This window comes from Hemitrygon akajei, unplaced genomic scaffold, assembly GCF_048418815.1.
Source record: "Hemitrygon akajei unplaced genomic scaffold, sHemAka1.3 Scf000144, whole genome shotgun sequence".
Classification (NCBI taxonomy): domain Eukaryota; kingdom Metazoa; phylum Chordata; class Chondrichthyes; order Myliobatiformes; family Dasyatidae; genus Hemitrygon; species Hemitrygon akajei.
In genome coordinates, this window is record NW_027332030.1 from 1,167,550 (window position 1) to 1,188,416 (window position 20,867).

The window sequence follows — 20,867 nt, forward strand, 5'->3', positions numbered from 1 at the left end:
CTATCTCACGAACTTAACACAACAGTTCTTCCTCGATTTCTCCCAGCTCATTCAATACATTTCCATGCTGTGTCTGACCCCGGGAGTGTGTGATCGGATGGTTTCGAGGAAGCTTCACTCCGTATCTGACCCCGGGAATGTGTAATCGGACTGTGTGGAGGGAGGTTCACTCTGTGTCTGACCACGGGAGTGTGTGATGGGATGGTTTGGAGGGAGCTTCACTATGTGTCGGACCCCAGGAGTGTGTGATGTGACAGTGTGGAGGGAGATCCAATCTGTGTGTGACACCGGGAGTGTGTGATGGGAGGAGTGGAGGGAGATTGTGTCTCATCCCGGGAGTGTGTGAAGGGACGGTGTGGAGGGAGCTCCACGCTGTGTCTGACCCCGGGAGTGTGTGACGGGACGGAGCAGAGGGAACTTCAGTGTGGGTCGTAGTCCCAGAATGTGTGTTGGGATGGTGTGTGGGGAGCTTCACCCTGTGTTTGTCCCTGGGATTGTATGATGGGACGCTATTGAATGATATTAAGCCTGTGACTAACACTATCAGTATATGAGCTTCCAATCTCTTTTGTCTTTTTTTTCTGTGAGAACAAGGAGATCCCGCAGGACGGTGGGGGTCGGGATTGTGTGGGTATTTGGGGTGTGAGGGAGTCGTGTGTCAGCCTGAATGGGAATGGTTAGTGAAGGGGTCTTGGGGATCAGACACCATCAGACTGACATCCCTCAGCCTGGAGCTGAGACGCTGCAGTACCAGTGTGAGGAGCTCAGACCCATTATTGCAGTTCACCGGGGGCAACAGTAACCCCAGGTCACTATTTTTCTTCAAATGAGACAAGTTCAACACCAAGTCAGGAAGTAACAGCGGTTTATTGATTTCATCACGACAAGTGTAAATTTAACAATGTTAGATGAGGGATTTGGACCAGTTGGAGGAATGGGCTGAAAAATGGCAGATGGAGTTTAATGCGGACAAGTGTGAGGTATTTCAATGTAAATGGTAGGACACTGAGGAGTGCAGTAGAACAGATGGATCTGGGAGTACAGATACATAATTCCCTAAAAGTGGCATCACAGGTAGATAGGGTCGTAAAGAGAGCTTTTGGTAAATTGGCCTTTATAAATCAAAGTATTGAGTATAAGAGTTGGAATGTTATGCTGAGGTTGTATGAGACATTGGTGAGACTGAATTTAGAGTATTGTGCGCAGTTTTGGTCACCTATTTACAGGAAGGATATTAATAAGGTTGAAAGAGTGAACAAAAGGTTTACAAGGATGTTGCCGGGACTTGAGAAACTGAGTTATAGAGAAAGGTTGAATAGGTTAGGATTTTATTCCCTGGAGCGTAGGAGAATGAGGGGTGATTTGATAGAGATGTATAAAATTATGATGGGTATAGATAGAGTGAATGAAAGCAGGCTTTTTCCACTGAAGCTAGGGGAGAGAAAAAGCAAACAGGTCATGGGTTATGGGTGAAGAGGGAAAGTTTAAAGAGAACATTAGGGAGGTTTCTTCACGCAGAGAGTGGTGGGAGTGCGGAATGATCTGCCAGATGAAGTGGTGAATGCGGGCTCACTTTTGACATTTAAGAAAAACTTGGACAGGTACATGGATGAGAGGTGTATGGAGGGATATGGCCCAGGTGCAGGTCATTGGGACGAGGCAGAAAAATGGTTCAGCACAGCCAAGAAGGGCCAAAAGGCCTGTTTCTTTGCTGTAATCTTCTATGGTCCTAATGTGTGAGCTGCTGACGTACGGGAACAAATAAACTGCTTCCGATTCACTCATAGTCACACACAATTAACTGACCAGCGAAAAGCAGTGACAGATTGAATAATCTCACAGTCGGTCTCCATCGGGGAACCGATAATCTTTAAAATCACAGTTCAGGACCACGTCCGGGATCGCTGCAGATCTACTGTCCCATTTGAGGTATTTGTCAATTTAACATTATTATTTCGGCCAGACTGCCGAATGCACTGTCCTCAGCAAAGGGAGCAAAAAGATTTTCTCCCCGGACAACCTTGTCCGGGTCACGGGGTCCCAGGATCTTCCTGTCTGTGTAATGACCCAGGGTCCTACGTGGAGGACTCACGTGGGAGGGGTCTCGAACGGGAACATCGGGCAGAAGCTGTGCCGCAGGACAAGAAGCGGAAATACGTCACTGAGGGACCGCTTCTGATGTCACAGAGCGCAAGACTGGAGCCAGTTCGGTCAGAATGGTTGGGAATTATACCTGGCGCACGTCTATTAAAGGTAAGGGTTGCAGTTAAAGGGGCGTACGGGAAAACGGCCAAAATGTCCCCATCCCGCGAGCGGGGATGTTTACATATTCAGATATTCACATGGTCACTATCATTCCGGGGCTGGGTTCCTGCAGAGACTCCAGTTCCTTCCACCCGGTCTCACTGAAACGATTCCCAGCCTCACTGAAAACATTGTTCCTCAGCCTGAAACAGATGGGAGAATAAAGATGAAATAAACAGACCACATGTGAGTAACAGGGGACCGGGGTTAATGTTTCAACAACTCTCACAGACAAATATCACCAGAAAACCCGCGGATCCGCTGATATTTTATCACATTGAACACAAACACTCACCCAATCCGCTCCAGACTCGGGAGGGTCAGTATGAGGCGGCGGAGAGCGGGGACAGATCGGTCTGTCAGCGAGTTTGATACAAGGTCCAGCACCATCAGTGATGGGTTTGTACTGAGAGCGGAGACAAGATCCTCGACACCAGAATCTGTGAGACCGACATGGTTCAGCCTGAATATGACAGAGAGTGAGGGTGAAGGACACAGAGAGACAGGAGACAGTAGAAATCCCCAGTGTTTATCAGTAACACAATTACTGATCACATTAATGTTCAGTGTCAGACACCCAGTGACTGTAAACACAATCTCCCACAGTCTTGTACCTACCACAGTTTCTGTATTTTACACGCCGGGTTCCTCAGAGCTGCAGACACCAGTTTCACTCCTGAATCTCCCAGTTTATTAGCACTCAGGTCCAGATCCATCAGTGATGGGTTTGTACTGAGAGCGGAGACGAGATCCTCGGCACCAGAATCTGTGAGACCGACATTGTCCAGCCTGGAGATGAGAGAGAGTGAGAGTGAAGGACAGAGAGACAGGAGATGGTACAAATCCCCCGTGTTCATCAGTAACACAATTACTGATCACATTAATGTTCAGTGTCAGGCACCCAGTGACCGTAAACACAATCTCCCACAGTCTGGTACTTACTGAAGTTTCTGTACTTTACACTCTGGGTTCCTGAGAGCTGCAGACACCAGTTTCACTCCTGAATCTCCCAGTTTATTCTCCCCAAGTCTAAACACAAACAGACAAATTGATGAACATAATGATTCAAACCGTGGGTCTGAGGGAATTTCTCTCACTCGGATATTTCAGGAAACATTAAACCTTTCAGTAAATCACTGATCGAAGTTCCCATCACTGTCAATGTCCCTCACTGACCAGCTCCAGGGTATTCACCGAATGTCAGTAATTTAGTCTGTCGTTGTGACACTGTAAACTCCACATATTCTATTCCATTCCCCGATGGTTAGAAAAGTGTTCCTGATGTGAGAGGGTTGGGAGGGTCAGGGATGAAGGATGGGAGAAAGTCCCACAGTGAGGAAGATTTGTGAGTGGGAATGTGTCGATGGGAGATGTTGGAAGAGACCCCACCTGAGGAAAAGGGATAGGAAGACAGAATCTGCAGGAGGAAGGGAATGGGGAAGAGAGATCCCTCATGAGGAAGGGTAATGGGGATGAGAGGTTCCACAGGAGGACGGGGATGGGGATGAGAAGTTCCACAGCAGTATACCGATGGCAAAAGATAATCCAACAAGATGAGATGATCCAGAAATACATTGCAAGGGAGGGGTGGATCTGAACTGAGGCCCACAATCAGGAGAGGAGATGCGCCCATGGGGTCTGGGTATCTGGTAGTGAGCACAGTCACACAGGTGGACTGATGGTGATAGTCACACACAGGGAAGGGCAGGGGAGGACAATCTCACAATGGTATTTCTTTCCTTCTCACTGGGACAGTCTGCTGACGGTAAGGGGAAGGGGGTGTGAATCTCTGACTCACCTGCTGCAGTCAGTGCCAGTCTGGGTGTCAGTAACAGTGAGAAGGAACATTGTCAATGGGCGTGTCACAGGCAGCAGGAAACACGGCCATTCCTGTGATTTACTACCATTAAACCAATGGTCGTTGTTCACTGATCTGATGAATTCCCCAACATCCCTTCACAAGGAACCACAGAACCCTCCCGTCCTTGGGGAATTACTGGCTGATCCCCTGGGCATTTGTCACAATTCTTCACAATCTGATTTACTACAAATTTGACACAATTCGTTACTACAGTTTGACCCAAATCCCTTTACATTGAAGCAACACTGTGGAACAGGTTCACAGTTCAGAGTGAGAGATAAATCAAGTTACCTCAACTCCTGGCACTTGTGCAGCCCGGGTCCCAGCCGCTGGATTCCTTCACACTGAACATGGCAGTTCTGCAGGTCGAGGTGTTTTATTGTATCACAGAGTCCAATGGCATGAGACAGGACTGCGCAGTCAATTGGTGTCAGTATCATCCCATTAAATGAAATTGTTTCCACAGATCCCAGTGCGGCCTGAGCCAGTCCACGATTCTGAGACTCAAACAGGTAGTGCAATGTGTTCAGGAGGCTGCTTTTACCTTCTTCACTCCATGTGTTTCCACTCTGGCGTTTAACCTCCTCCTTCACCCAGTCAATCACCTGGCAGGTTGTCTGATGAGGAAATGGACCCAGAAACTCCTCCAGGCCCCGAGCTGTCATTGGGGAGGAGAGACCAGCAACAAAACGGAGAAATACCTCAAATCGCCCATCTGTCGTGTTGTGGGCTTCAGTGAGGAATTTCAGGATACCTCCGGGGTGTATAGTCAGGAATTGTGCGACTGCCGCTACAAACTCTTGGATGGTGAGGTGTGAGAATGTGTAAACCACGCTCCAGGCAGCATCCTCTCTCTCCAAAAGCTCCATCAGGAACCCGGACAGGAACTGGGAAGGCTGCAGATTGTACTTGATCAAATCTACATCTGTAAACACAATCTTCCTCTGGGATACTCCTCTGAAGGCCATCAGACCAACATTGAGTAACACGTCACGGGGTCTCTCAATTTCACGGCCATGGTTTTTCAGGATGTTGTAAATATAGTAGGAGTACAGTTGGGTGATGGTCTTGGGAATTCGCTGCAGGTCCCTGACTCTTTGTGTGAAGAAGGGGCCCAGTGCCAGAGCGAGGATCCAGCAGTAGGAGGGGTTGTAGCTCATGGTGTACAGGATCTCATTCTCCTTCACATGTTTGAAAACAGCTTCCGCCACCGTCTGATCTTCAAAATGTCTGATGAAATATTCCTTCCGTTCCTCATCAACAAATCCCAGGATTTCGGCCCAGATACTGATCTCTGCCTTTTCCAATAAATATAAAGCAGTGGGGCGGGTGGTCACCAGCACTGAACACCCTGGGAGCAGCTTGCCCTGGATTAAACTGTACACAATGTCAGACACTTCACACCACCACTCGGGATCTGGGCACTGGTGCTTGGGTTCTGTATCTCTCTGACTGTCAGCAAAATCAATTTTGTGCTTGAATTCATCCAAACCATCAAATATAAACAGTAATCCCTCTGGGTTCTTCCAGACCTCTCTCAGTAAATTCCTAAAGTAAGGATACTGATCCAGAACCAGTTCCATCAGGTTTATTCTGCAGTTAATGGAGTTTAAATCCCGGAATTTGAAACTGAAGACAAACTGGAATTGTTGGTATATTCTCCCCGTGGCCCAGTCATAAACAATCTTTTGAACCATTGTTGTTTTCCCGATCCCTGCGACTCCGGCCACTGCTGCTGAATTCCCAGATTTGGACTTACTTCGGGAAAAGCTGCTCTGGAATAACTGATCAGTCTGGATTTTTTCTAACTCTCCGCGAAGGTGTTTCTGTCTCCACTCGTCGTGCTCTTTGCCTCTTGCCAGCAGCTCATGTTCCACCAGTCTCCGATCTCGAACAGTAGAAATGACCGTGAGCTCAGCGTATCGATCAACCAGCTGGAAAACCTTCACCTTCTCCGTCATCCGGATCGTGTTCACTCTCAGTGTTTCAGTTTGTGCCCGCAGAGTCTCCTTATGTTTCTGTTGAATATCTTCCATGGGAACAGAGAACATTGTCAAAATGTTAAATGGCTCAACTGACAAAGAATTTTACAAATTCAACATTCAGTGTTTGAACGGATTTAATGCTTCCAATCATATTAAGACAGAAAGTAAAACTCTGTTCACAGACACCAGAACTGACAGCGATTAATGTCTCAGAAAATGTCCAATCCTCATACTTTGGTATGAATTGCTTGTGAAGGCGAGCATTCCTCTGATATCCTACTCCATTTCTGACTGCACTTCTGTTACAACAACATTTCACTATGTTTAAAGCATTGTTTGCATCATTAACAGACGATGTTAATGTTAATCTGCTGTGGAAATACGGAAAGCAGGACACTGTGCATTTTGGCAAAGCTGCACACTGGGGAGTCACAGGTGTCCACTGCTCTTGCATTAAAACAGGAGCAGAATATGTGTCAAATACTGAGGTCGGGCAGAATCTGTGGAGAGAATGACTTTGAGGTTTCGGATCGACAGCTCATTGGAAAGACAATTAAAAAATTGTTTGCTTTTGGTTTCAAAGTTGGAGGAGCGGTGGACAGATGGAGTCTCTGTGAATGGAAGAGACCACAAGCATGACAGTGACGTTCGCCGTGTTTCTGGGAGAGGGTGGTGATGTCTCGGCAACCGCTCCTGATCAGTCTGGCAGTGGGGTGTGGGGCGCTGTATTATGAGGCCTCTGCCTGTCAGGGTCGACCATGGATGTTACGTCCCAGCTGACTAAAAACACAAGACAGGACACTGCTATATGGAGAGCAAGCAGTTGCCCATGTAGCACGCTCCTCTCTCCATATATCTGATGAACACAAAGGAACGGCAAAGACAGATATAGCTTGGAACCAGAAGCATCGCAGGAGCAGCCAGTTTGCATTGAACACAACATAAGACTGCCTTAGGAGTTCCAGCTCCAGGTTTTTCCCTGTGGGTTTACTCCCATGAAGTGTTAGAGTGGCAAGGCAGCGGAGGATTGAGATCAGAGTTTTTCTTCCCCTGGAGGAGCTGCCAATCGTGTCTGACAAAACCCATCTGCCCTAAGCAGATAGTTGTAAGTCCCAGTAACCTGCCTTTGCCCTGTCTGCTCTCGGATGAAACTCTTCCACCGGGCTTAGTAGCTAAGCCACACACGAAGGCCAGGAGCTGGACTTGGTTAACAGAGGCTATTTGATTCAGACGCTATTGGGAGATAATAGCATAGTAGATGAACATTCAATAGTCTTATAAATGCAGAATTAAAGCTGTCCTTGAGGCTGGTGGTACATACCTTCAGCCTTTTATATCTTCTGCCCCATGGGAGTATGACAGAGAGAATGTTTGTGGGGGGTTAGGTTTCAGCAGCAAGGCTTTGGGCGGGGGAAGTAGCATCTTGCTAACCTGATTGAGTTCTTCCAGGAGGGGACAAAGGTGATGGATGAAGTTACACATGGATATTGTCTACTTGGATTTTAGTTGCGTGTTTGACAAGCTCCCACATGGGAGGCTCATACAGAAAATGAACATACTTGGGAACTGTGCGAATTGTCCTGGCTGCCAGGGTCCCACACTGGGAGACATTTCTTTCACTGGCGGGTGGTGACTCTGTGAAATTATTGTCATAGACAGCTGAGGAAGACAAGTCATTGGGTATATTTAAAATACAGGTCGATATGTTCCTGATTCGGGAGACTGTCAATGTTTACTGGGATAATGGGGCAGAGAGGAATTGCAGAGCAAATTCATTGCGCCGAAAGGATTAATTCTGCTCCTGGATCTTATGGTTTTAGGGAGCATCTGGAGTATTGTATTCACTTCTGATTGTCCAGCTCTTGCAAGGATTGGAGAGGGTACAGAACAGGTTCATCAGGATGTTGCCTGGATTTGGTGACATGTGCTACAAGTAGAGGTTTGTTAAACTTGGTTTGTTTACTCTGGTGGCGGAATGGAGATCTGACAGACGTGTACAAGTTTGCGAGATAAAAGTTTTTGTCGACACCCTCATCTTTTATTTGTTTCTTTTTTACATAAGGCTGGTGTCTAATACCAGAGGGCATTTGGTTAAGGTCAGATGGGGTAAATTTACAGCAATTGTGGCTAGTTTTTTTTGACAGAGCTGTGGGTGCCTGCAAGTTACTGCCTGGGTCCTGTCGGAGGCAATTATGTTACAGATGTTCCTAGTTATACATGAATAGGCAGGAAATGCAAGGATATGGTCAGTAATATAAGAAAGGATACCAAAGTAGTTTTTTTTTCTTTCCCAGATATATAAAGAGTTAAAAAAAGGGAGAGGGTCGATATCGGACCGCTGAAAACTGATGTTGTACATAGAAACATAGAAAATAGGTGCATGAGTAGGCCATTCGGCCCTTCGAGCCTGCACCACCACTCAGTATGATCGTGGCTGATCATCCAACTCAGAACCCTGTACCTGCTTTCTCTCCATAACCCCCCCCCCCCCACCCCCGGATCCCTTTAGCCACAAGGGCCATATCTAACTTCCTCTTAATATAGCCAATGAACCGGCCTCAACTGTTTCCTGTGGCAGAGAATTCCACAGATTCACCACTCTCTGTGTGAAGAAGTTTTTCCTCATCTCGGTCCTAAAAGGCTTCCCCTTTATCCTTAAACTGTGACCCCTCGTTCTGGACTCCCCCAACATCGGAAACAATCTTCCTGCATCTAGCCTGTCCAATCCCTTTAGAATTTTATACGTTTCAATAAGATCTCCCCTCAATCTTCTAAATTCATGTGAGTATAAGCCTAGTCGATCCAGTCTTTCTTCATATGAAAGTCCTGCCATCCCAGGAATCAATCTGGTGAACCTTCTTTGTACTCCCTCTATGGCAAGAATATCTTTCCTCAGATTAGGGAACCAAAACTGCACACAATACACTCGGTGCAGTCTCACCAAGGCCTTGTACAACTGCAGTAGAACCTCCCTGCTCCTGTACTCAAATCCTTTTGCTGTGAATGCCAGCATACCATTTGCCTTTTTCACCGCTTGCTGTACCTGCATGCCCACCTTCAATGACTGTTGTACAATGACACCCAGGTCTCATTGCACCTCCCCTTTTCCTAATCGGCTACCATTCAGATAATAATCTATTTTCCTGTTCTTGCAACCAAAGTGGATAACCTCACATTTATCCACATTAAATTGCATCTGCCATGAATTTGCCCGCTTATCTAACCTATCCAAGTCACCCTGCATCCTCTTAGCATCCTCCACACAGCTAACACCACCGCCCAGGTTCGTGTCATCCGCAAACTTGGAGATGCTGCATTTAATTCCCTCGTCTAAATCATTAATATATATTGTAAACAACTGGGGTCCCAGCATTGAGCCTTGCAGTACCCCACTAGTCACAGCCTGCCATTCTGAAAAGGTCCCGTTTATTCCCACCCTTTGCTTCCTGTCTGCCAACCACTTCTCTATCCACATCAATCCCATACCCCCAATATCGTGTGCTTTAAGGAGACTGCCTAGGGTGTGTGGGGATTCCCAGAGCATGAGGACCTGCAGTGAAGGCTTCAACAGAACCAACAGCTGGATTAACATAAAAATACAATATAGAATATTCAGGCTGCCAAGAGAGATTCTCTAAATTGTAAGCTTAATCCAAAGATCAACGAATGATTATTGCTGAATTTTGATTCCCAGGTTTTGCCAAGTCACTGTTTAACACCTGAGATGTGGTTTGAACTGTGCATTTCATCACTCACCTATCAGCTGCGTGGGTAGCTCAGATAACCCTTGGGCGACGTTCATGTATTCCTGTGGATCGGGACCTGTTTAAATATATTAAAAAATCCATGGAAACAGAGCTAAAATAATTAAACTAACTAAAACGTTTATTTCGATGTGTCTTTGTGTTCAGTGCGTGTTTTTAACGTACCGAGTTCCTGTATTTCCCTCAGTATTCTGTCCAACTTCGGTAACTCAGTTCTCCATGTCACAAAGGATTCCCACATTGCCCTCCGGGCCCGGGAGCCTTTGCCCATCACCAAACTGAGGAAGAGTTTGGAACTCTCTGCCCGATTTCCCTTCTCTGTCAGTTCGGTGACTTTCTATAAAAGGAAAACAATGAATTTATTGTGGAGCAGACAGACAGACATGGAGAATGTGGAGGAAAATATCTGTTCATGGTCCCGGTAGCTTCAGAACAGATGCAGTCACTGGGCTGCTGCTTCATCCTCTCTGGGTTCAGTCATTAACAGAGAAACAGTAACAGAAGGAAATTCTAAATCAATAGTGTGCAAGAATAAGTATTTACTGACACCCTGCAGTAGATGCAATGTGACTAATTTCCTTGTCCATCAATGTGCAACATTACACCAAAAAGATGCGACAACAAGAATGGAAGAAGGGGAGAGTGGGAGAGCAAAAAATGGATGGCGGGCATCACTGAATCGTGGCTGAACGAAGTTTGTAGTTGGGTGCTTACATCCAAGCATAAATATTGAATCGAAAGGATACGCAGGTAGGTGGAAGTGTTGGGTCAAAGATGCTGTCATTAAAAATGAAAAGTCCTGAGAAAGAGGTGATATCGGATTGGACGATGTAGATGTTAAGAAACTGCATAAGTAAAATGACCCTGATGATACAGGCCTGTTAACAGTAGCCAGGATGTGACCTACAAATTACAACAGGAGAGGGAAGAGGCATGCAAAAAGGTGAATGTGAAAATAGTCACATAGTCAATATGCAGGTAGATTTGGGAAATCATGTCGGTGCTGAATTCCCAAGTGAGGGACTTTATAGAATGCCTATGCGATGGCTTTTGAGAGAAGCCTATGGTTGACCCCACTATAGGAAAGGCGGATCTGGATTCGGTGTTGCGTATTGCGCCAGATTTGATTAGGGAGCTTAAGATAAATAAACCCTTAAGAGGCAGTGATCGTCAAATAGCAGAACTCACAGTGCAGTTTGAGAGGGAGAATGTAAAGTTAGATGTATCAGTATGGCAGTTGGATTACAGAGGCATGAGAGAGGAGCTGGGCAACAATAAATTCAAAAATGACACTAACAGCGACAATGGCAGAGCAGGAATGGCTGATGTTTCTCGGAGCAATTTAAAAGGTGCAGGACAAATGATCACGAAGATGCAGAATTATTCTAAAGGGAGGGCGATCAACTGTGGCTGATGAGGAGCACAAAAGCAAGGGAGAGGGTACAGAATATTACAAAATATAGTAGAACGCTGGAGGACTGGGATGCTTTTACAAACCAAGGCAATTAAAAAAGCCTAAGTACTTAAAATATGAAATATGAAGGTAGGCTAGCGAATAATGTAAAAAAGCTTACCAAAAGGTCCGTCTGATATTTGAAGAGTGAAAGAGAGGAAAGTGGATTTTGGGCCGCTGGAATATGACAGCGGAGAGGTAATGTCAGGGGACAAGGAAATGACGGAAGGTATTAGTCGGTATTTTGCGTCAGTCTTCACTGTAAAAACATTAGAACGTGCCAGATATTTGAGAATGTCAACACGTACAAACAAGCTGGATGAACTCAGCAGGTCGGGCAGCATCAGTTGAGATGAGCAGTAAAGGTTTCGGGCAGAGACCTTTCGTCAGGACTAAAGAATCATTGACTGCTCATTTGAACTGATGCTGCCCAACCTGCTGAGTTCATCCTGCTTGTTTGTATGTGTTGATTTGACCACAGCATCTGCAGTGTACTTTGTGTTTACTATTTGAGAATGTCAGGTGGCAGATATGAGTGTATTTGCAATTATTAAGGAGAAGGCGCTCAGGAAACTGAAGTACTGAAGATAGAGAAGTCCAGATCAAGCGCACCCGATTGCTTCTGAAAGAGGAGGCTGAAGAGATTGTGGAGACATTAGTAATGATCACTCAAGAATCACTAGATTTTGGAATGGTTTCGGAGGATCGACCATTTAAAATGGGAGGCCAGTTAGTTTGATCAGCGTTTGGGAAGATGTCATCAGTCGAGAATGGAGGATTAGATTTTGGGGAATTTGGACGCACATATTAAAAAAGACCAAAATCCATGGAAGGGAATCTTGCCTGACAGAGCTGGGAACAATTAGGGCTTTTTCATGTTGGATGTTAGTGACCAAAAGTGTTCTGCAGTGTCTGGTTTTGGGACAGTTTCTTTTTCCTTTATGTTAATGATTTGAAGGCTTTCTGACTAAGATTGCACGCATTACGAAGATATGGGGAAGGACAGGAGGTGTTGAGAAAGCAGGGATTTCGCTAGAGGACATAGACTGATGACAAAATGGACAAATCAGTGGCAATTGGAATGTAGTATAGGGAGGTACATGGCCATACACTTTGGCAGAAACGATTTTGCTGAGAATGAGTGCCGGATGCGCCTGTACCGGCTGGAGCGTGGAAGGATGGGAAAGGCAGAAGAGTTGAGGGCTTGGATTGACACATGGAATTATGACATCATAGCCATTACTGAAACTTGGCTACAAGAGGGGCAGGACTGGCAGCTCAATGTTCCAGGGTTCCGATGTTTCAGACGTGATAAAGGCAGAGGGATGAAGGGTGGAGGGGTGGCTTTGCTAGTCAGGGAAAATATTACAGCAGTGCTTCGGCAGAAAAGATTAGAGGGCTTGTCTACTGAGACCATATGGGTGGAGCTGAGAAACAGGAAAGTTTCTCATTAATATGAGAAACATATTAACCACATTATGACCACATTAATAGGGTTGTATTATAGACCACCCAATAGTCAGCGAGAATCGGAGGAGCAAATCTGCAGAGAGATAACAGACAACTGCAGGAGACAGAAAGTTGTGATTGTAGGGGATTTTAATTTTCCACACATTGATCGGGACTACCATCAGGTCTAGATGGATTAGAGTTTGTGAAATGTGTTCAGGAAAGTTTTCTAAATCTATATATAGATGTACAAACTGGGGAGATGCAATTTTAGATCTCCTATTAGGAAATGAGTTAGGGCAGGTAATGGAAGTGTGTGTAGGGGAACACTTTGGTTCCAGGGATTATAATGACATTAGTTTCAATTTGATCTTGGATAAAGATAGATCTGGTTCTCAGGTTGAAGTTCCAAACTGGAAAAAAAGGCCAAATTTGAAGAAATGAGAAAGGATCTAAAAAGCGTAGATTGGGACAGGTTGTTCTCTGGCAAGGATGTAATTGGTAAGTGGGAGGCCTTCAAATGAGATATTTTGAGAGTGCAGTGTTTGTATGTTCCTGTCAGGGTTAAAGGCAAAATGAATAAGAATAAGGAACCTTGGTTCTCGAGGGATATTGGAACTCTGATAAAGAAGAAGCGAGAGATGTATAACAAGTATAGGCAACAGGGAGGAAATAAGATGCTCGCAGAGTATAAAAAGAGTAGGGAAATACTTAAGAAAGAAATCAGGAGGGCTAAAAGAAGACATGACGTTGTTTTAGCAGTCAGGGTGAAGGATAATCCTAAGAGCTTCTACAGGTATGTTAAGAGCAAAATGATAGTAAGGGATAAAATTGGTCCTCTTGAAGATCAGAGTGGTCGGCTATGTATGGAACCAAAAGAAATGGGAGAGATATTAAATGGGTTTTTTGCATCTGTATTTACGAAGGAAACTGGAATGGAGTCTATGGAAACAAGGCAAACAAGTAGGGAGGTTATGGAACTTATACAGATTAAAGAGGAGGAGATGCTTGCTGTCTTGAGGCAAATCAGAGTAGACAAATCCCCAGGATCTGACAGGGTATTCCCTCGGAACTTGAAGGAGACCGGTGTTGAAATTGCAGGGGCCCTGGCAGAAATATTTAAAATGTCGATATCCAAGGGTCAGGTTTCGGAGGATTGGAGGATAGCTCATGTAGTTCCGTTGTTTAAAAAAGGCTCAAAAAGTAAACCTGGAAGTTATAGGCTGGTAAGTTTGACATCGGTAGTAGGTAAATTCTTGGAAGGAATACTAAGAGATAGGATCTACAAGTATTTGGATAGACAGGGACTTACTAGAAAAAGTCAGCATGGCTTTTTGCATGGAGATCATGTTTGACCAACCTATTAGGGTTTTTCGAGGAAGTTACCGGGAAACTGGATGAAGGGAAGGCAGTGGATGTTGTATACATGGACTTCAGTAAGGCCTTTGACAAGGTTCCGCATGGGAGGTTAGTTAGGAAGATTCAGTCGCTAGGTATACATGGAGAGGTAGTAAATTGGATTAGACATTGGCTCAATGGAAGAAGCCAGAGAGTGGTAGTGGAGGATTGCTACTCTGAGTGGAGGCCTGTGACTAGTGGTGTGCCACAGGGATCAGCGCTGGGTCCATTGGATCATCTATATCAATGATCTGGATGATAATGTGGCAAATTGGATCAGCAAATTTGTTGATGACACAATGATTGGAGGTGTAGTGGACAGTGAGGAAGGTTTTCAAAGCTTGCAGAGGGATTTCGACCAGTTGGAGGAATGGGCAGAAAAATGGCAGATGGAGTTTAATGCAGACAAGTGTGAGGTATTGCACTTCGGAAGCTCAAACCAAGGTAGAACATACAAGGTAAATGGTAGGACACTGAGGAGTACAATAGAACAAGAGGGATCTGGGAGTACAGATACATAATTCCCTAAAAGTGGCGTCACAAGTAGATAGGGTTGTAAAGAGAGTTTTTGGTACATTGGCCTTTCTAAATCAAAGTTTTGAGTATAAGAGTTAGAATGTAATGGTGAGTTTGTATAAGACATTGGTGAGACCAAATTTGGAGTATTGTGCGCAGTTTTGGTCACCTAATTACAGGAAGGATATTAATAAGGTTGAAAGAGTGCACAGAAGGTTTACAAGGATGTTGCTGGGACTTGAGAAACTGAGTTACAGAGAAAGGTTGAATAGGTTAGGACTTTATTCCCTGCAGCGTAAGAGAATGAGGGGTGATTTGATAGAGGTGTATTAAATTATGATGGGTATAGATAAGGTGAATGCAAGCAGGCTTTTTCCACTGAGGCCAGAGGAGGAAAAAAACAGAGGTCATGGGTTAAGGGTGAAGGGGGAACAGTTTAAAGGGAACATTGGGGGGGGGGGGCGGCTTCTTCACGCAGAGAGTGGTGGGAGTGTGGAATGATCTGCCAGATGAAGTGGTGAATGCGGGCTCACTTTTGACATTTAAGAAAAACTTGGACAAGTATATGAATGAGAGGGGTGGGGAGGGATATGGCCCAGGTGCAGGTCAATGGGACTAGGCAGAAAAATGGTTCGGAACAGCCAAGAAGGGCCAAAAGGCCTGCTTCTGAGCTGTAATGTTCTATGGTTCTATGGCAGGTGTATGGATGAGGGGGAACCTAATTGTAACCTGTGGAATATCCAAAGGCATTGAAAGGACGCGGAGATGATGTAGACTATTTTTGAATCTGGGAGAAAATTTAGAAACAAAAGTTGTAAAGAGTGTCAGGAGAACTAGTGCAGGATTCCGTGCAGGTTCAGTCGGTGTTAGGAAAGGCAAAAACAATGTTAGCATTCATTTCGAGAGGATTAGAATATAAGAACTAGGACTGGCTAGACCGCACTTGCTTATTGTGAACGGTTTTAGACCCTGATCAGAGAAAATATGTCATGGCTTTGTGGAAAGTCCAGAGTGGAATCAAAACTAACAGAATCAGTGATCTTAAACCAGATTTTGACGAGAATAATTCCTGGATGCGTCTGTACTGGCTGGAGTGTGGAAGGATGAGGGGGAATCTAATTGTAACCTGTGGAATGTCAAAGGCATCGAGAGGATTATGTTTCAAAGTGGGAGAGATGATGTTTCAAAGTGGGGGAGTCTACAACCAGACGGAATAGCCTCAGAATAGAGGGACGTCCATTTAGAACAGAGATGAGGAGATTCTTTAGCCAAAGCGTAGTGAATCTATAGAATTCATTGGCACTGACAGCTGCGGAGACCAGGCCATTGGGTATATTTAAAACAGAGGTTGGTACCTTCTTGATTAGTCAGGTCAGCAAAGTACACTGGGAGAAGGCAGGAGAATGGGGTTGAGAGGGATAAAGAAATCACCTATGATGTAATGGTGGAGCAGTATCGATGGGCCCAATGGTCCATTTGTGCTTCGATGCCTTATGGTCTTATGATGTATAAAGACAGCAGAACATTAAGGAATGTCAGTGCGGCCGTCTTATGATGGAGATGGTTACTGCCTGGCACTCATGCTGTAAAATGATGATCACTTCCTAAATGCAGACATGGGCTTCCTGATTAACTGAGGAATTATGAAGTAAGCATTGAATCGTCTTCAAGCAACATACACCTATGATGGAATTAAGGTAATAGAGGATGCAACTGAAGATGGATGGGCTTAGGACATTACTCTGAGAAATAAGAGCAATGATGTCCTGGGTTTGAATGATTGATCTCCTAGAACAGTTACCAGTAGGGAATTGGAAAGGTTTTCCATAACTAATTTGGATATTATGTGCAGTTCTGCTCACCTACCTACAGGACAGATGGAAATAAGTTTGAAAGAATACTTATTACGCAGACCTTCTAACCCCTTATTCTACTTCCAGGTCATTTGGTCGGCTGACTTGGGGCTCCTGGCTGTCGCACGATCTAAATTTAAGTTCAGAGCTGTCTGCGCCTTTGCTGTTGTAGCCCCTAGACTGTGGAACAGCATTCCCCTCCATATCAGATCTGCCCCCTCCATTGACTCTTTTAAGTCCAGGCTCAAAACTTACCTTTATTCACGAGCGGTTGAATCTTCCTGATGTGGCTGATTTTTGGCTTGTGCCTAGGCTCGTGTATTGTTTATTTTGTGCCTGTAAGCTGAGTGTCTTGTTGTTTATATCTGTGTTTCTTGTATTTGTAATTTTAGCTACCTGTTATGGTTTGTACAGCACTTTGGTCAACATGGGTTGTTTTTAAATGTGCTTTTTGAGTAAATTTGACTTGACTTGACTTGACAAGGATGTTGTCAGGACTGGAAAACCTAAGTTATAAGAAAAGAGTAAAGGGGTTAGGACTTTATTCATTGGAACGTGGAAGACTGAGGGCAGATTTGATAGAAGTGTACACAATTACATGGGGTATAGACAGGATAAATGCAAGCAACATTTTGTACTGAGGTGAAGAGGTGCTACAACAAGAAGTTATCAGTAAAGGGTGAAAGGTGAAAAGTTCAGGGGGTACAAAGGTGAAACTTGTTAATTCAGAGGGTGATAAGAGTGTGAAACTATCTAGCAGCGCAAGCAGTACAAGCGGATACATGCGGTTAGATCCATGAATGTTAAGGGTACAGATCGCCATGGCCCGGTGAAGGTCAATGGGAATAGGTAGTTTACGTAGTCCGGTATAGAATAGATGGGCCAAATGGCCTGCTTCTGTGCTGTACCTTTCTATGACTATGACAAGTCTGCCACACATTGTTTGGGAACTCACGGAGCCAAGACCAGCTGTGGTTAGCAGGTTTCCCTCCATCAAGTACTGCAGTGAAGCCGGTTGGCTCAATTTACAATCTGACTGTTTCATACTCATCCTGGATTAATGAGATGAGGTGAATCTGCTCGACAGTTCAGACAAGATTTGACATTAGTTTAGACTGGATGTCCATGTTCAAAGTCCAGATATGCAGCCACTGCTCTTATATCACACTGATAAATACAGCAGGTCTGAGAGGAAAAGGTGACACTGAACCTGTAGTTCCCAGTGCTCCCCACCTTAACAGCTGAAACCAGATCTGCTGGAGACAAGTCAGAGATCAAAGGCTCCAATTCCATGTAGAACTCCAAGAAGTTGAAGGAGATTAATTTTGGTCACTATTCCCAGCAGTTCTGTGACAATACACAAGCTACACTCACCTCATTTTCTTCTCTACTGAAATGTCCCTCCTTCGTCAACATCCAACCGAGTCTTTCAACCTTTTCTTCAATTGCTTGTTTGAGTCTCTCTCTGTAGAACTTTGTCAGTTGGTAGAGTTGATACTCGCCCCCCTCTGCAAGGAGGTCAGAGATTGTAAACCCTGGCTCTGTGAATATAAAAAGGAATATGTAGGCTTGAACTCAGATATCCCTCGTCTCCACCACTCTCACCCAACTCAACAAAAAAACGTGTCTTGAACCTGCCTACAGACACAAACAATGGATTGATTCCAACACTGGCCTTAAAACCGAACCAACGATGTTCTAGACATTACGTAATAGAAGGACCACATTTAATGCAAACCAGTCCATCCCGCCAACCAGCCCACTCACCTATTTCAGTTTTGGATGGGCAATAGATGTTGGGACTGTCGGTAATATTCGCTTCCCAGATTTCTGAATCTGGATTCCTCAGTATTCCTAGATGGATACTTCCTCCATCCTGGCAAATACATTTCCCCTGATTCACATCCCGGAAATTCTCTCCTTATCTGGACAGCTGCATTTCCTCCAATACACATCCTGGAAATCCTCAGAGCAGGTAGTACATTTCCTGTAGTGGGGTAACGGGTGCCCCACTACACCACGTGTACCATACCCACACATTCCCCCTCTCCTCTGACCAACCCTCCAACAAGGCCTCACCTTTACCCTCCTCCTTGCCACATTCTGCGAACCCATCACCCTCATATTTCACTCACCTGCTCCTTGTTGGGGACTTGACAATTCCATGTTCAACGAGCTTCTGAGCTGACAGTCAGTCGCCTCACTTGTGCTGGTTCCAGGGTCCTGATCGGTGTCTCTGACATCACTGTCTCTGGGCTGACAGGCAGTCGCCTCACTTGTGCTGGTTCCAGGGTCCTGATCGATGTCTCTGATGTCACTGTCTCTGGGCTGACAGACAGTCACCTCACTTGTGCTGGTTCCAGGGTCCTGATCGGTGTGTCTGACGTCACTGTCTCCGGGCTGAATTTGCTCCAATTCCTCTGTGGCCAGACCGCATTCCATTGGGACATTGCTCTCAATCTGACCCTGCTTTGGTACCTTGCTTCCTGTGTCCCGATCATCTTCCCTCGATGATTCGCCTGGTTTAAACCTCTTCAATCCTTTTGTTACTCGCTTCAATTTCCCACCTGAAATAAGTGATGAATTGCAGGTTATACAAGTATAATTTCGAGCTCAGCAAAACTGATTCAGACTGCAGTGGAGCCAAGACACAGTCTGACCAGATTTGGAGTGGAACTGTGCTGGGTAATGTGAACCGTACGTCCTGCCAGGTGACCATCCCAATAACCCAGTGACTGGACACATTAACTCCCAGTAAAATTACAGGATAGACACAGTAATACTGATCACTGAATTCACAGCAGTTGAACACACGGATGACCACAGGATCTTAATGCAACGGTGTCCGGTGACACTGGGAAATATCACTGCGATTATCTTCCAAAAGCTAAGATCTCCCAGGGTCACTAACTGTCCAGTCATCTGTGTCACACACCAACCAGCAACGGGATTACACATGGTCCAGTCTGCTGGATCACACATTCTCCAATCGCTTTGTCACATGATATCCAGTTCCCTTGGTCACAGAATGACCATTCCCTTGAGAGGCACATTGTCCAGTCCCCTGAGTCACAGACTGATCATTACCTGGAGATCTATGCTGACCGCTGCCCTGGTTCCCATCTTATCCCCCGCCTGATGATCATCATGTAACAACTATGCAAGTCATTGGCAAAGTCTTGGTTATAGAGCTTTGCGTGCAGTTGCAGTTGGTAATCTATAGGATGGACGTGCTTAATCTGGAAAATGTGTAGTGAAGAATGAACACTACGGTACTGGACTAGGGTGTTGTTCATTGTGTTATATGGTTCGGCTAGGACAGTTTTCCCTGGAGCTCAGGGGCTTGAAGGGTGACGCTACACGCGTATATGAACATAAAATAATCCAGGGCATAGATAGGGTAGATGGTCATGTTATTTTCCCCATGGTAGGGGAGTCTGAGACTTGAGGGCAGAGATTTGAAATGGACCAAAGGGGCATTTTTTCACCTGCTGGGTGATGGGTATAAATTACGTGCATCCAGAGGAGATTGCAAACACAAATAAGATTACGAAGTTGAGAGCATGTGGTCAGGAAAAAGGATAGAAGAAGTTTACAAGGGAAATTTGATAAAAACTGCAGGAAAATGGGGCAATCTCAGGCATTTAGATCAGCATGAATTAGATGGGCAGAAGGACCCGTTTCCAGGCTGTAATATCGTTTTACTCCACCTGGAATAACAGATTTGAACAGAATCACAATTTCTATAGGTGACAGAGATATTTGGTAATTGGTAATACCGGGTTTCCCAGCAGAGATCCTAGGAATTTAAATTCATGTAGAAGATCATCTCAGGAGGGAAATAATGAGAAACTCACATTCACCATTTCTCCACAGCCCAGACATTCATTGGGGTATTAAATCTCTGAAGCAGACCACAAATGTATCTACAATGAGCTGCCTCCTGATCCTCAGCCATTCCCAACACCGGCAATAATCTCCGCTCTGCTACAGAAAACAGATTTCGGAAACACCCCACTTCTCGCTTGTGCAGCAGCCGAGAAAACCCAGGGAGGTGTTGATAGCTTTCCTTCCAAAAACTGAAATGCTCTGTTATCACACAATCTCTGAAATCCAGGAAATGCTCCTATTATCTGGTTCTGAATTTTATAAATGAAAGTTGGTGATGTCTTACACCGCAGTACTAGTTTGGAGGTGAAAAGGACCCTGACCCTGAACATTTACATAAACCACAAGACCGCTGTTGCATTCCTGTCTGTGTTTCACTCACAACCACCTGATTCT

General features: G+C 45.1%; 1 protein-coding gene across 2 annotated transcripts; it reads right to left on the bottom strand.

The window, feature by feature from the left end:
• Nucleotides 1–852: 852 nt before the first annotated feature.
• Nucleotides 853–18,740, bottom strand: LOC140723887 (NACHT, LRR and PYD domains-containing protein 3-like). 2 transcript variants are annotated; one of them, XM_073038426.1, is made up of 9 exons: nt 18,719–18,740; nt 17,958–18,124; nt 10,080–10,251; nt 9,907–9,972; nt 4,457–6,194; nt 3,247–3,333; nt 2,923–3,093; nt 2,600–2,767; nt 853–2,447 (listed from the first exon to the last, which is right to left on the bottom strand). In XM_073038426.1, the coding sequence occupies exons 2-9, from the start codon at nt 17,997–17,999 to the stop codon at nt 2,339–2,341; spliced, it is 2,553 nt and encodes an 850-aa protein (XP_072894527.1). In that variant the 5' UTR covers nt 18,000–18,124; nt 18,719–18,740; the 3' UTR covers nt 853–2,338. The 2 variants fall into 2 exon arrangements, with proteins under 2 accessions (XP_072894527.1, XP_072894528.1); XM_073038427.1 differs by lacking the exon at nt 2,923–3,093.
• Nucleotides 18,741–20,867: the final 2,127 nt, after the last annotated feature.